At 32.6% G+C, this 18,055-nt stretch overlaps 1 protein-coding gene across 7 annotated transcripts in view; it reads left to right on the plus strand.

Moving 5' to 3' along the window:
• The window catches only part of LOC119068589 (Kv channel-interacting protein 4), a 194,029-nt gene that overhangs the window by 165,010 nt on the left and 10,964 nt on the right, over positions 1-18,055 (plus strand). For 5 of the 7 annotated variants that reach the window (XM_037172241.1, XM_037172235.1, XM_037172236.1 and 2 more), the window contains 3 exons: positions 9,575-9,766; positions 13,078-13,092; positions 16,193-16,266. In XM_037172241.1, coding sequence (XP_037028136.1) covers positions 9,575-9,766; positions 13,078-13,092; positions 16,193-16,266 — 281 coding nt within the window. Of the gene's footprint in view, positions 1-2,277; positions 2,628-9,574; positions 9,767-13,077; positions 13,093-16,192; positions 16,267-18,055 lie in introns of those variants that run through there. The other 2 variants (XM_037172242.1, XM_037172240.1) reach the window with 2 other exon arrangements.

Raw genomic sequence — 18,055 nt, forward strand, 5'->3', positions numbered from 1 at the left:
GATTTTCGTCAAATTTTCGAATTTCGTCAAATTTTCAAATTTCGTCAAATTTTCGAATTTAGTCAAATTTTCGAATTTTGTCAAATTTTTAAATTTCGTCAAATTTTCGATTTTCGTCAAATTTTCGAATTTTGTCAAATTTTCGAATTTCGTTAAATTTTCGAATTTCGTCAAATTTTTAAATTTCGTCAAATTTTCGAATTTCGTCAAATTTTTAAATTTCGTCAAATTTTCGAATTTCGTCAAATTTTCAAATTTCGTCAAATTTTCGATTTTCGTCAAATTTTCGATTTTCGTCAAATTTTCAATTTTCGTCAAATTTTCGAATTTCGTCAAATTTTTGAATTTCTGTTATAAACTGTTATAAAAAGCAGTGTTCTAAAACTTCTAAAACGACTGATATCCCAACAAAAATCTCTTCGAGAAAAGTGTGACGCAGTCTTTGAAATACAATTTCTAAAATGAATGATATCGCTAGAGTTGACGCTTTCAGCTTCGTTACGCAAAAATTAAATTTTACACCCAATTAGTTCAAACAAGCTGGCTTAGGTTTTCTCATCATCTGCCAAATAATTTTTACAAAAAAAAATTTTGACTGGAAACAACCAAAATTTTACCAAAAAAATCTGCGTCGCAAAGTGGCAGATGTTCAGGAACAGACCAGCAAGAAAATTTATCTGCCACATGCGACGCAGATTTTTTTGGTAAAATTTTGGTTGTTTCCAGTCAAAATTTTTTTTTTGTAAAAATTATTTGGCAGATAATGAGAAAACCTAAGCCAGCTTGTTTGAACTAATTGGGTGTAAAATTTAATTTTTGCGTAACGAAGCTGAAAGCGTCAACTCTAGCGATATCATTCATTTTAGAAATTGTATTTCAAAGACTGCGTCACACTTTTCTCGAAGAGATTTTTGTTGGGATTTAACAAATACCTAGAAATAGAGTTATATTAAATACCTAGTTTACTACTTGAACTACTCACAAAACACTACACCATGCTTAAAGCCAAGGATATGCGAACAACTATATTCCAGATTATATCTTATCTACTTACTGTATTCTCTGATGTATTAGAAACATTGTTAAAACTTTTCTTACTGACTGTCTCGATTGATTGGAGGAAGAGTCTAAGGAGGAAGAGTCTATTGGAGGAAGAGTTGAAACTAAACTGTCAGCTAAGACAAACATTGCGTAAAATTATTTGTTTATTTATTTGGACGAATCCAGAAAGAATTTATCATCTCTCTATTACACTAACGGAAAGTGAAATCCAACATATTTTCTGATTTAAGAGTTATTTTGTTATTTGTTATTTTGTGAAGGTTTCCCAAATTTTATTTAACAAATGATAATATAGATTTTTATCTTCTGTTTTTTGGCAAGATACGCGCATGCGATTGGCAACGGAATACTAAAACACTGAATCTAGATTTTCATTCGTTAGACGAAATTTATGTGGCAAACATTACAAACCACAAAAATTCCCAAATCAGAAAATATGTCGGATTTCACTTTTTTATTAGTGGAACACGTCATATGCCTAAAATTAGACTATTTTTCAATGTTTAGTAGAAAGGCACTTCCATCATCAGTTTTGACAATATCGTTTTAATGTTTTGATTTTTTCCTGAAATAGTTTCGGACAAAATGAAATCGATAATCAAATTTTCAAACTTCAATTTTAACCGAATTTCATTGCGCCCGATTCACCTCTTTCTGCACATACACTCAAACCTAATTCCAATAGCATTTCATCACAATCCAATGTTTTCCAATCACGATCAACAATATCAGTATTCAGTCTGTCTTAAAACCCAACACATTTTCATACCTTCGCTTTCGAACAGCATAGTAGCGAAAAATATTTGTGTTTACGCTGTCATTGATGTAAATGGAACTGATGTGTTGAGATTTACAAGAAATATAAATGAAAATCGAAATAAAAATTGTGTTGAACAGACACCACCATCATCATCATCATCATCATCATCATCAATAATAATAATGAATCCTATAAGCAAAAAACATGTGCTAGTACCATATGCGAGGTGATACCAAAATCCAAACAATACAACTGTACAAATGTACAGATACATGGTAATACCAATGTCGAATATAAATTAAAAAATAAAATGAAATCAACGAAAAACAGGTTAAGAAGGTTTTCACAATTTTCCATTGAAGAACGTTTTCTCTCATCTGTGTGTATATGTTTCAAATATGCAATGTGCGATGTGGATTTTTTTTAGTTTGTTTTTGGTTGTTGGATTGTTGGTAATCTAAAATAGAGTAGGAGATAAGTTTCGCTCGGTTTTCAGTTTTCAGTTGAGCAAAAATGTCAATTCAATTAAAATGTGATTAGTTTCTGTTGGACGTTAATAAATTAAACGGAAGTATAAACAAAATCATGCGGATTTGTTACGGGTTTTCTATTTTAGTAATTAGAATTTGATTATGATATGATACATAACAGAGATTCATGTGCGGTTTATTTCACATATTAGCTGAGAAGTTTTAGTAGATAATTTCGTCGGGGGATAACGAAGTGTGTCGCATTCATGACAGGTGGATTAAATAAAACGTTTTTGGATTAATGAAGCGAATGAAGAAACCTGTCGTTAATTTAGGTTTGTCTCTTTTCATTATTGCATGTGATTTTGTGAATTTTATTAGACTTGACACCCACCAAGAAATGGATTATATTTCGTACAGACAGACTCTCTGTGAACAGTCAATATCCAGCACACAGACATATATATATATATATATATATATGTATTTGACGGGTGTTATATTTATAAATGTTAACCGTATCATATGTTATAAGATAGAGTAGATGGCAAAGGAAAGTCTAATCCATTTGCTCAGTATTATATTTGAGTTACCAAAGGTCCTAATCGCTGCCCTATTTTTTCCATATAAATAGAACATAACTTGGATGGATATTTTCTTTCTATAGAAAAAAATTTAGTGAAATAATAATACGCCGAAATGTTTCACAAGGTGGAAATCGAAATCGAAATAAAATCTTCTGTATTTTGTTTATAAATTTTTCTTTTTATCTTTCAATTTATATCAAAAGCTTTAATGTAGGTACCATACTGTTATATAAACTGAACAAACTATTTTTATTCATTTGGTACAATATTTTTTTTTGTCTATAAATAACGTTAGATGGGATACATATAGAGAAAAATCTGAATCTATATATACGCATCGAACGAAATCTATTGAATTTTTCAATTAATTTTTTTTTATTGGTTTTGTTCGGTACTGATCCCGTTGAAATGAAAGTCGATAAAAACGAATAAACAATTACGTTAATTACAGCCCCTTGAGTTATGATTTAATTTTTGTTGTTCGTTCCGAAAATATCTGCAAATTCTGAAGTGTGTCACCGATAAACTTTTACGAAATTTGCGAAACGCATTTGTTATTAAAATAAAAAAAAAATAAACTTTTTGCACACACAAAATCCTAAAATTTAAGTGCACTTTTTCCAATCCAATTATTTATGCAATGGAATAAAACAAAACTTGGGAAAATGTACACATATGATTTGAGTCTCTTCTGCATTTTAAAACAACAAATTTACTCCTTTGTTTCAATAACAAATTATTTTTCAATCTACGGCTACAGCTTTGTTTTATAAAAACTGCACATTTTAATGCATCGAAAATCGTTTTTTATTTTTATTTTTTAAGCTCTAAGCGTGTAATACCATAACTTATGAAAGGGATAAAAAAGATGAAAATTCATCTTCATTTTCATTTTCATATGTTTGTTGACCTCGGCTCCGCCTCGGATTAATATAGATATCTGTTACTTTGCTTCCTCATGCAAAAACGAGCACATTCTAGCCTAGCATATGTTTTGTTCTGGACAAGACATCTGTAAATTGACAGTGCCTTTTTTGTTATCAACTAGTACATAAATATGCAATCAGCAGCTGATGTGATTTTGTATGGCACGTCGAAAGTTGAAATGAAGTTAAACAGTTTTAATAAATCTCAGAATAAATTATGCATTAGATTCGACACCGATCAATAATATACTTGCTGTGAAAGTTTCATATATGCGGTAAATGATAAATAAATAATGCAGCCAAGTGATAAGTCACGTCAGGGCATTTTGAACCACGAACTTATATAGACACTAGACAGTCTATATTAAGTTCTTTGATTTTGAATAATTTTGCTTTCTGTCACAAATGAAGCCATTAACGGGCTGATGTTCACTGTTTATCGTGATTTGAGTGTGAAATTAACATATATATGTGGAGTACGATGATTAAGAAATCTGAACTATTCAAAGCGTTCGGAGCGAGAATTTTTGCACTTTCGAGGACGTCTGACGCTGATTGAAAAATCGATTTTCTTCTCGGAAGCAAAAACTTCACAATTTTGAATAAAATAAAAAATTTTGTACCGAGCGGAAAAAATTTCCCGGTAGCAAAATGCTCCCGTACTCCCTATGATTTTCCATCAGAGTCTTCTGACTCTTCATGCTTTTTATAGTAATGTATATTGAAAGAATGAAAAGAGAGATTCTACATTTACGCACTAACATGCACAAATAAAACGATGGAAACAAACGGAAACAAATGGAAACGAAAAGTGAAAACTTGTCATGAGTTAAGTTTACACAGTAAGTGATAGACTCTCCGATTTTCTTTCATGAACATACATGGCATACAACTACGCACCCATTTGTAACAATATTTTTCCATTAAAGACCAAAATTAAATCTATCTTTTGTGAATATACGGTACCATTCCGATTTTTGGTGCATTCCTAAAGTTTGGCAAGTTTGGCTCTGTGGAAGCTGCGGATTCATCAATCACACGAATTCGTAAATCTTCTTTAAAACATGTAATTGAGCTTAGTGTTTTTTTCTACTTTAATTGTAATATTAAGCGGTCAAACTTCTACTGTAGAAATAAAAATTTCTCACCTCTCTCAAAGTTGCACACACCGCACCGCCAATGCGAAAGTAATGACGTCAGACGTTTCTAATAGAAGTCGACCATTACGCTTAAAACTTTTAAAACTTTCCACCACGAATAACTGTTTTATGTGTAAATATTTGCAAATTGAATAAACCTCCAAATAATGCAATCCTCACCGAAAATATAATTATTTTTTTAAACAAATTACATATTTGTATGTAGTTATATGTGGGAAATTTTTTGTCGATATCAATCAACTCGTCTGATCGAATTCAGATGTCTAAAAGCCATGAAAACCATCAACAATTATTCATATATCGAATACATGCATATACAAAAATAGACGTAGACTAATTGAATCATAATTTTTTTAGAGGAGAGGAAAATTTTTATCATTGGATTGATACGATAAGTCCAGAAATAATCTGTCGAATTGCTCCCTGCTTTAAAAAAAATCGTTTCACGAAATGTTGTGTAAAATATATTGAAATTTCAATCTAATAAATTACACATTTTATTATTTTCTTTTCGGATAAAAATTATAAACTTCCGAACTCAATAAAATTTATTTTACGTAAACAAACAATTTTCAAAATTTTTGTACTTAATCTTGCGGCTGCTTTAGATATCCACAGCTATTTAACACCGAAATAATTAAATTTGTGAGGGGATGTGATAAGATCGAAGATATTAGTTGTTAAAAATCATAGTAAATGTAAAATACAGTTGGCGACTTTAAAGCACGTGACGCATTTCGTTTCAGCTGATCGAATCATACAAACAGAAGTGTTTTTACGTCTTTAAACTTAACTATTTTGTCAGTGTAAAGTAGAAACATTTTTGTTTGAATTAGTGGATCGGCTGAAAAGCAGCTGAAACAAATACATAACTTATTTCAAAATCGACAACTGTATTATTCTATGTACAGTAGTGCCATCAAAGTAGTGCGTAAATGGATTTTATCTACTGTAATGTCATAATATTCACAATTTGGTGACAATTTTAGAATCAAAATGAGCTAGATTTAAACACGTCATTCTCAGAACGTCAATTTATGAACTGAAAATTTCGATAATGCTTCATTTATTCACGGCGAGCTTCGATAATTTTACATTTATTCGCTGAAAATTGGCAGATTCTTGACTGCGTACTAGATCTGAATTGTTTAGTGCAAACTAGAGTTACGCAGGTCATGTAAACAGATTTTTTTTTAAGATGAAATAAATGAAATGAAATGAAATGAAATGAAATCTGAGATTTGTTTGTGGGGAATATGAATATTTGACGGTGTCTTGGCGTGTTGATGTTTCAGTTCGATTTTTTAAATTAGTTTTTACTTGTGACGTTTGCGAAAATGGGGATCCCATAATGGGATTCCAATTCTTATACATATAATGTTGTTCCTAACTTGTGCCTAAACTGCAATTTTTTGTCAACCTCAGCTTCGACAATTTCCGCTTATATTGCGCAACATTCCCATTTAGGCGCGGCAACGGCAGATGTTATGAAATAGTCTTTTTCTTACCTCCGTCCAATATGAAATAGTACATTTCGTACCTACAGCCGTTGAAAAGTGAAAACTAACATGTTTTCTGTTTTGGGACAAGTTTTGGGTTGAATTGAGGGACAAAAATACTTAATTTAATGAACAACAGTTTGTCCTTTTGTCCAGCAAAGTTTTTATTCAATAAAATTTTGACACTTTTGATTCGGGGTGCTCACACTCGTACCATAAAAAATTCAAACGAGCAGTTAACAAAATCGAGAACATAAATGTACACATTTTTTGCGATGCTGACCCTTCCCAAGAATTGTTGACACTGTAACTTGAAATACAAACAATAACCTCATATTTATTTCTGAAATTTAAAGTAAAATTTTGAAATCTTGGTGCGTTGGAATTGAAGCTGCTGGTCACATTTTTAAATGGTACGGTAATGAGCAGCCAAAATTCAAATGTCAGAACCTCGCACATTCATTATTCTAGTGTCAATTAAGGTAAGCGAGGGTATAGCTGACCGGCTAAGCAATTTTTCAACTTTGGTCATCAGTATCTCAGGATGATTTCGATGAAGCTAAGTTTTTCCTTCGTCAGAATTTAATTTGATCTGTTCCCATTCCGTAGAATATCAGAAATATTGACAATTAATTATTTTTTATTGTAAAAAACTGATTTTACTGAAGCACTGTTTTTGATGCAGTAGCTGACCACTAAAAAACGGATGTTTTTATACCTGACCAGTCTTGTTGCAGTAGTTGACCGCTACAAAATTAAGAAATTTTTCACATTTTTCGCAATAATTTCGCATTATTCGACACATTTTCACTCTTAATTCACTGATATTAACCAATTTCAATGATAAAAACTCATAAAAACACAAAATATCAACGAATTTTAATCACATCATTTTGTACACAACAAATCACATGAAAGGTGAATTTGTCACATGAAGAAAAATGTACGGAATTTGGTGCGGTCAACTACACAAACATGGCATATTTTTGATGCAATGTTTTGACCACCATGTAATTAATCAAATATTAACTTTTAGACGCTATTTATGTTAATAATATTAATTGTCGAACTATTTACTACCTAAAAACACCAAAACTTTGTCCATTAATAATTCTTTTGTCAATAAAAACCTTAAATTAGACCACACCGATCTTACGATTTTCTTAAGAAATGTGCAACTTTGTACTGAGATGGTGCACTGGTTTCATTTTATGGTTTTATCAAATAAGTAAACATAATAATCGCATTATTTTCATGAAAAAATTAATCTTTAGGCTCTAAAGATTAATTATAACGTTAATTTGCGTATTTTCATTTGTAATTATTTTCCAAAACTGATAAATAATGTAGCTGGTCAGGTACACCTGCACGGTCAGCTATACCCTCGCTTACCTTAGATTCGGTTGTGATGTGAGAAAATTTCTCCTATACTTTGTGCATTATTTGTGCATTAAATACTATTCGTACCACAGACTAAAGGTCTTTTTTAGCGTATCCGATGCCAGAACTCGCCTTCTGCTCGTTCCAGAAACCTCCCACACGCTAAAAGAGACATTTAGTCCTAGGTACAAAATGTACTATTACATCATAACTAGGAATATGAAGGTGACAACAAGAGTTTTCTTGTGAATTTTGTTATTCCGATGGGTAGCCGCAGTCAATTAGCACAGTAAAATGATATTTTTTTTTAGTTGTGTAACGTGTAACCCTAGTTTTTTTTTAATGGACTTAAAATGATATCGCAAGTAGGGCTTGAACGATGAAAGGTACGGTTTTCGACGCATGTAGCATGTAATGGTTATTAATGACATCGAGTGCAAAGAAGATGTATTGGGCCGCAGGCCGTGTGTCATAATACACATCGTGAACTGTTGTGACGTGAAACACCACAACACAAAATGTTCTTTTGCTCTACAATTAATAGCATCTATGATTAAAAATCGTAGCACGTTTTCGAAGTACTCGTTGTTTCAATTGTTTTATTAAGAAAGACGCAAAATGTAATTACAGCGTATATGTTAGAATGACAAAAAATCGACCAGGACTTTGATACAGCTCATACCATGTGCATGTGCATTCCTTAATCATAATTATTTATCAAAATGTTCGTTGTAGAACATCAAAAAATCTTATGTTTTCTGTTTGACTATTTCTACTTATGTCTGTCTGCACTCAAACTTATAAAATGTCAGTTTTGAGCAGGGTATTACATTACACGTAATTGCTTATTCGGATGGTGGAGAAAATTCGACACCAATTTCACATTTATTCAGAGTTTTTAAATTTTCATAAACATCTTCTCAATATTTAAGAGTTGCAGTTTTGTCTTGGCAAAATAAATTCCCAGAAGAATATTCAATACAAACGCCATTGAAACGTAATCAGATATTATATGAACTGAACTGATACTGAAGTTTTATATTAAAATAAATGGTGCGCGCCACATGACCAATAAGGACACTGGTTTTAATGGTGTATAGATTGTCATGTCCATAGTACGTGAGCGGAGTGCATGAAATCCGACTTTGTATAATACAGATATTATCGGTTTATCGATCGGAAAAACAAACTAAATTTAAAAAAAAAACTTCGCCTTCCATTGTAAAGCTTTTGGCACTGTCCAGAACGTTTATGCATCCAAATGATATTCATTCCGAATGTAGATTCAAAAAGAACGGAGTCATGCATTCGCAATTCTTTATGGATAAAGAGTAAAGGCTGAATACGACGAAAATTTACAATGTGGTGCTGAGGGAACATACCATCCCGAGTAAAAATAGATCCTCGATCGACTGATTGAAGAATCTTCTTTCAATTAAAACTTCTGTGGGAAGACAGAGTAATGAGTAATATTCCCATAAAGATGCTGCCTTCGATGGTGCTTTATGTATCTCTCCTCTTCACTTCACTTTCGTTCATTTTTATTGACTCTTTGGCAAAGTGTAAATTACACTGCAATTTTTCTAAATTTACGTTTATTCTACGAACATAAAATTTATGTCTTACATCACACACGCACAATCAATGCCGTAATTTTCTTTGTGTATAATCAAATTTATTACCCTTATTACTTATCTAATCAATTTTATGCCTTTTCAATATACTTACAGATTCCGAATTAGAGGAATTAGAGACACCAATACGTTATCGTCCGGATTCACTAAGTGCCCTATGCCGAACAACACGTTTCTCCGAAGCTGAAATAAAACGAATTTATCGCGGTTTCAAGGCTGAATGTCCCACTGGCGTTGTAAAAGAAGACACATTCAAACTTATCTATTCGCAGTTTTTCCCTCAGGGAGGTACGTGGACAATAATTTCCTTTTATAGTTTCTTTTTCGTCTTTTTTTTTGTTTCTTCGGATACTGTTTTTCTTTTTGGTTTTGTCGTTTTGAGTGGTCTGTCGTATAATATTATGTGTGTGTAATGATCGGAAAATGTGGATGTATCATTCATTTAAATTTATTCGAAATGGGGAGAGTGTTTTTTTTTTAAATCGGTGTAGATCGTTTAATATGGAATTTTGTGAATTTCAAATATCATTAGAATCTGTACAACTATTTGATGACCGACGGTGCAAAAAAAAAAACATGAATACATTCGGACATAATTCAATTGGTGATGTTGATTCATCCATGTAATTGCTTTATTTCGTAAAACAGAACGAATCATTCATTATTCACTGCTCGCTGAGTTGTGAAAAACCCTGTTCCAATCAATAATTAGCTTCAATTTCAACATTGTATTTTTTTGCGTAAATTACACAAAGTACCTATACCTACACAGCACATAACCGACTAAGTAGACCTTTATGGATTTCTTCTGGTACTTAAATACGATATATAAAAATATCTCACTCTCCTATATATTACATCCTGGAAATTCGATTAACATTTTTATTTGGTCACGCTTTTGTTGTAAAATCCGCATAGTGGGTAACATGAAAATGTATTTACGTGTGTGCAAACAAAAATGTCTTTGAAACATCAATAACAATATACAATAGAATACACCAAGTTACTGGATTTTTGTTGTTGTGTGTGTCGATGGGGGATGTGAAGGCGGGGAAGGTTTTTTTTCGGTGTGTGGCATAGGAAGTCAGGGATGAAAGATAAATTTGGCAAATTTAGAGATAGGACCCTGATTTATATGTTTGGTGTGGTAATAAACACGGCGCATTTATTTCTATCGATTGTTAACATTGTCCGGAAAATGTAATTTTAAATTAGCTTCACAATTTTGTATGTGTTTTTTCGTTTCTTTCAATTAATTTTTTGTTTTATTTGTACATTTTATAAATGTGAATGGTTTGTAAAGGCGAAATTTACTTTTAATTGAAGTTGAACAATGTTTGTTTTACATTATAATATTCACATATATAATTGACCAATGGTCCGGCATGGTGTTTCGATGTGGTTTACTATACTTTTTTTTATGTGTTTGGTTAAACTAATATATGAATATAATACATTTTTTACTATATAGCTATATACATACATATGCCTCTTTATACCTCTCTGTCTCTCTGGTCAGATGCCAATATTTGTATACAAATTTATAATTCCAGCAAATGTTTCAAAATAACAAAATAGATCGTCTGTATAATATAACATTGAAACGGGCAAATTGACTCAATCAATAAAGTGCACGAAATCACTTAAAAGAAATTAAAACATTTTCAGCTAAGACTCATTTTCCCTGGCTGACTATTGTTCGCTAATTTGTATACCGTTCGAGTCTGGATGGAAATCGAACGAATATCACCGTAAACATAGTGTGCATATAACAACTGCAAACAATTTTCATTTAAAATTTCAAGTCAAGGGTAAACAACAAGTTATATGTCGTTCCATAGCTATAGCCGGAGTATGTTTTCATGGTGAGCTCGAGCTCTTCTGAATGTTATCTAGTGAACTAGCAACAAGTAAAAGCACCGTAGGGGTTTTTCTTGTTCCTGCGTTGGTTACAAAGAGCTCTTTTAATGGAAATTGCTGTCTGTATGATGATCAATTTTCTAACTTATACCAAGCACTAGAACAAAAGAAGTACACGTTTGCTCATAGAATACTGGAAAGCCACATTTAGAAATTTTAACCACTGGAGGACAAGGACAAGTGGTCCTACTTTAAAATTCTATTGAGCTACTTGATATTGTGTTTGTCTTGCGGCCAGGAAATGCGTCATTACCGTGCAAATAAAAACCAGTTTTTCGCATTTTCTGGACGCAACACAACAAAGCACCGCACTGTCTAGCTGGGACATTTTTTGTTGAGACGTGTAGGGTATATTCTTCGTCTTCGGCTCGAAATACAACCTCCCACACTCCTCAACAAAAAATGTAACAGCGAGGCTTCTGATGCAGAATTAATTTTTTTTTGATAAGATTGAATTTCTTACATTTCTTCGATGATTCAGAATTGAAAGTACAAGAAGAACCTAGTTGTAGCTTAACAATTCAAAATTCACGAATTTAAAGTTTTTTCCATGTTCATGATAAATATTTTATCGCCTGACCCATGCAAAAGTTGATCATTACATGACAGTTTGCCTATTACAAAAATGATCCATTACATGAAGATTCTTCGAAATAAATATCTCCAGGTAAAATTTAAGAAAATAACGACTTTCAAAGAAAAAAAAAATAGAAGGAAAGATTGATTCCTTATTTGGTGCTATATTTCCTTCATTTTAAGCATTTTGCTGCGTTGGACGGCAATAATTTCAAAGTACTGAGTACTTCACTCTACGTCTGCTCCTTTGACGGAACAAAATTCGCCTGCCGACAGCCAGTCAACGCTGGAAATGAGTAAAATCGATGGTTGAGCAGAGTGAGAGCGTACTTATTTACACAGCTTTCCTAATATAAATGGATATTAGGAACATATCATATCGATCGATCACCGGTTGACAATTTTATGACAAACACATTGAACAAAGTGTTGAGGTTATTTATTGTTTTCTGCCGAGAGAAAAATAGTACAATAAGCCATAGCATTTACTTGAAATCAATAAAAGAGTTCATTAAAATGATCGGAAGCCATAGACTGATTTTATTTGGTATCGAACCGACCTCCTTCAAATATATAACGTAATGTTGTCATACAATATTATACGTTGGTTATATTTTGGAATAGTAATAAAATGTAGACGCAATGAATTTAACTTGAAATGTTAGATAGATAGCTTGGATAGATTGAGCCGGGAAGGGGATAACAGATGTGTATAGTGATTCTGCGAAAACTTGTTTGTGGAAACCAATTACGTCCTTCCTATAAATTAATTGGAAACGTAAAATACCAATACTGGCTGCATATAATACATGATTTACATGTACGTATATAATGTACGATTGAACGGAGGAGACCTTCAAAATTAATTGCTCAATTCGTATGGTAGCAGTTTATTTTGTTACTGTCATTGTGGTGTGCTGCTAGGAAAAATGTATGGAAATTTGTTTTTTTATTATTGTCTTGGATAGAATCAACTGAAGTTTTGTGAATTACTTTTTGGGTGGGAATTCAGTTAGAGGATAAAAATTTGTTTAAATTTACTTACGCACTATTAAGAAAGATTATTGAAATAACAACAATTTCATTCCAAAATTACCCTCAAGGAGATACAACAGGAGGTAAACCTTGTTTCAATGCGGCTTTGTTTTTTATGATACGATCGCATTATAATAATAAAGTTTGGTTTCTTTTTATTAAAGAATTTTGTTTCTATTCTGTCAATTTCTATTTTCATGTTTACATGCTCTCTTGTAAATATTTCATAATAATTAATCTAAATCTTACATTTAAAATTCAATTACTAAATATTTACTCTTCGCAAGCCATGTTACATTTTATGTAATGAACTTAATTTTCGTTCCAAATCTGTTAAAATTTGAAGTTATTTTTTCTTATTTTTTCGTTTTTAAAAATATTCGAAATCTCTGTAGAGTTTTTAACCTCTTTCGTGTATACATTTTCAATTTTCATAGTCAGGTAGGGATCATTCATAAATTACGTAACGCTGTTTCAGTGCCGTCATCAAAAGTAAATCTTAAATAACTCAAAAAAAAATACGTTGCCTGCGAAGTTAGAACTTTGTTCTACCGCATTGAATGGGGAATAAATATAACATATAGGGGAATTCCTTTCATTTTATTTGTACTGAGTATATTGAGTTTATTCTGAGTATTGGCTAAGCGATAAGACTTTGGAAAATGTTTGTTTTTGTATGTGATTAGCACATGATTTCATAGTCTTATCGCTAAGCCGATATTAGCCCGATTGAAAATAATCATTTGTGTACCTGTTTTGGACGATTGATTTTAGGCAATTTCGCGAAAGTGCCTTAAATCAACCGTCCCAAACAGGTGCACATGTGAGTTTTCATGCAGAGGGCCGGAAACCCGAGAAAATTCGAAAAATTGCCCTCATTTTCGGCCCCGAAGCATGAAAAACTAATTACCTTGCCAGACTCCTGAGATCACAAGCTACACACTGACATTTTGTTTGATCGAAATCCATCGCGTAAAATAGTTATTTGTGTATCTGTTTTGGACGATTGTTTTTAGGCAATTTCGCGAGTTGTAGCCCGAACGAAGTGAGGAATACATGCGAAAGTGCCTAAAATCAATCGTCCAAAACAGCGAACTTTCAGTCGCTCGACATATAAAAGTATATTACTTTCGATGTTCCAAGTTGTTTATTTGACGAGTGGGAGAGTATGTCAAATAAACAACTTGGAGTCTCGTAAGTACAATGTCTTATGTGCTTCTGCTATGTAAATGACTTCAAAACTGCAGAAGCACGTACGAACTATTCAGATAACTAGAAATGTGAAGAGAGATCTTCGTTACGATTTCGTAAACTAGTTCGAGACGAAGTTGGCGCCATCTCCAACCGAGATTCCACTTTACAGGTCTAGCTATATAAACTACTATAATTTTGCAGCACTGGAAAAGCGTTACGTAATTTATGAATGATCCCTTACATAACTGGGGATGAAAAGTTGCAAAATTGAGTTGTTGTGTGTGTATTCCGGGGCGAAGCCGATGTGGATAAGCACATAACTCTTCTAAATCCCGAGTTATGTATGTACACGAATTTTACTCGCAGTACCTCACGGAAATGATTGAATAACAGCCAACATTTGTGGTAATTTTCATTCCCGCAGAGTTTTGTGAGTAAAGTAACTTCTGTAATTGTTGGGACGTTGTTATTTTCACTTCCCAGTCATGACCAGGCGCGTCGACTTTGGTTTTCGTCGTATAGCGCAAAGGTATGTATATACATAAAACAATACGTAAATAATAAATCTCATATTTCGGGACCTAATGAGGGATTTTCTAAGAAAAACTCTGTCGTGAGTGTGTATGGCATTGCCATTTACGATTTTGGCTATAGGCATCTGTCAAAATCGCGCTGGTCATTACAATAAAACGTTCAAACAAGGACAGAATCTACTACTATTCATGGTGAAGGCATTGAGTGCCTTCATAACAGTTTTTTACGCATGTAACACGTGAAGTTGATTGATCTTTAAAAAAAATCTGCATTTTCGAATCGACAGAGATGACTTGATCGGTAGCAGGATGAAATTGTTTTGTTTAATTTAATTTTAAAATATCTGGTGCATGAATGCGTTCCTTGTTTTTTGAATTGAAAAAAATAATTATAAAACTGTTTGCTTGTACCCACTATGGCATGAAAGGGCGAACTAATGTCTATGTCTCAGTAAATTCTATCTGAAAACCAAAACCACGAAATGAATGAAATGGTTGAATGAAGAAACAAGAAAAAAAATCCCACATTTATGTTTGTCAAATTAAAATGAGAGACTCTGTCACATTTCATAGTTATGTTCCGCAAAAAGGATCCATTTCATGCCATACCCTCACCCGTATCATAACTATGCGATAAAAAACATATTTCTCGAATATATTTTCCTCAATATTCCCCCACATATGCTTAACTCTCGAGTATAATAAAAAACGCGAATAAAGATCATCTTTACTTCAACTTCCATTTCTGGAAGAAATATTATACCGAACCATCCGAAAGATATCGTATAGATAATACAAATGAAGCAAGAAATTTCCAGGCAAGTAAAAAATAGGGCCATAATATGAGTGCTCGTTTACTTATATGTTTTCATATTCCTATTTTCCCTTTGCTGGTGGATGAGCACATTCTTGTAATAAAATTTGAAATAAAATTCACATAAACATGTAAAATTGATGATCCATAAATTTTTCTTTCGGTGCGAAGATCTCTGAGTGTTTTTCTGAATTTGGTCTGAATTCGGTTCCGTTTCTCCTTTTTTTATTATTATTTTCCAGGTATATACACACATAAGGAAACAGTTGCTACCATGCCTTTTAATTTACTTTATTATCCATCATGTCAACAAAAAAATTTCCATGAACACTTCCTTTATACTTGTACTTAATTAAGTATGTTGTGTGTGTGTTGGTATGGAAAAGAAATTATTTTACTTTGTAATTCTCAGGTTTTTAAGACTTTCATTTGCTAAAATTGTAGCAGCTAATTTCTTCTTATTGTTACCCAGCTAATTAATTGAAAGTAGAGTACTGTTGGTTGCGGTTATGTAAAATTAAAATGATTTGTTAGTAAACGCGTTGCATGTTATCCACAGTTGGCTATTTGGCTCTTTTTTTACCTTGTTATTTTCACTTTTATTAAAAAAAAGTTTTTTGAGAGTTTCAATGATTTTTTCAGCAAACACCGGACTATATGCACATTACGTGTTTAACACATTAGACCAAGATCGTAGCGGTATTGTTAGCTTTGAGGTAAGTGACATTGTGATAGTAAATTTCAGAAAGCTCAGAAAAAAGTACATTTCCGATTTATAAAAAATCATTCCATTGAGAAATACACCATTTAGGGATCCCTATAATATTAGAATATTGTTATCAAGAGAGTGAGCTGACTGCCATATTAGTTAGTTAGTTTTTAGTCATTAAGGGTATTCCAAGACTCGACTTGATACTCAGGGGGTTTTCAGTATATCCAAATATAAATACATTTTGAGTTGACGGATTTTCGTTACCGGTGTGTACCGGACGATCTCAGGACTCTGATAAAATAAATAGTTTTTCAATTGAATCAATATCTACTGAGCGTCGATATTCTCAATATATCGGAACCCGAGTATAAGCCGAGTCTTGGAATACCCTTATTATATTGGCGACGCCTCTAACATTTTATACTTTCTCGCAAAAGTGCAAAAATGAACTGTCGCAAGACAAAATTCTAAATCGTTCTTAAAAGGCCAGTTTATGGTAGCATAAATCGCTCAGACCATAACCTGGCTGTTTTCTCGAATTATCTCAAATTATTTTTCGAATGAAAAATTCTGGTCTCTGCGTTATTTTTATACTCCATATATACGATTCGATTATTTATAAGGTCAGGACTCAAGAGTATAATCTATCCCAGAGCTCGAAAATGTTCAAAAAATCTTTTCGCACAGGCAATTGCCGATAGTTTTTGAATATTTTTTATTATGAATTCTCTAAAAGGTGGGTCCAGAAGCACAGCTTGACATTTTTGAAAAGTCACTATACCCTACTAAACAGTCTTATTGACAAAGCTATATCATGTCAGGAACATTTACAAACTTATTAGGTCTTCAGAATGCATTACAGCGATGCCATGGATACGCATCTCAGATAGTCAATAACCGTTAATCTAGCAGACTTTGGATTGCTCATCCTATATTTACAGAAATTTCTATCGAAACGAAGGTACTATTTCGGCCTCAGAATGTTATGGTGACCTAAGGACAGTATAGGACTGATCAACATGAAGTACTCCTTACCGTCGAAACGAAGCGACGAGCTCTTAAATAAACTTTATAAAGCAATAGTAATTCACATAAGAAAGGATAAAAAACGCGACGTTTCACTTCTATCCCGAGTTTTGTAAAGGATTCTACATGTATGGAAGCAATCGATTTCCGAAATTATTCAATCATCCCCGCAGGTGAAGTAATACATTTTATCGTAGGAAATGATTAGTTTCACCATTCGTCAAAGAACTCCCTCATTATAGTCGTTGATTAATTTGCAATAAAATTTCAAAAATTGCTAATGGCCAAAGCACGAAAATCAACCTCAAATTACCTAACAAAACAAATCTTTATCACTTATCAATTCTCATTAAACATCTTACCGATGCACTAAATGCAAAACGTCGAAACACTTATATCACTTCATCTATTTATTGGCTACACTATAGTATTCGGTATTGTTCGTTCTCTTTATACTTAAGCAACATTGTTTGCTATCAGCTTTATTTCCTTCGATTTACTGATATATAATATAACTGCAACTTTGACATACCCTAAGAATGTATCTATACCGTTATTCTGGTATACATTGCGGATACCTTGCCACTATATGTTTCTTTACTATTATGGGTTCTGACTTTTGCGGAAACCCGTCCCAGCATCTGATTAAATATTTATGATGGTCTTTTTGGTGTTATGTATGCGGATGGTAAATTTTAGTATACAAAAGGTATACACACACCTGCATAAATTATAAGTCTCAATAGATATATGGTTTTCAATTTAAT

The sequence above is a fragment of the Bradysia coprophila genome (assembly GCF_014529535.1).
Source record: "Bradysia coprophila strain Holo2 chromosome X unlocalized genomic scaffold, BU_Bcop_v1 contig_20, whole genome shotgun sequence".
NCBI lineage: Eukaryota > Metazoa > Arthropoda > Insecta > Diptera > Sciaridae > Bradysia > Bradysia coprophila.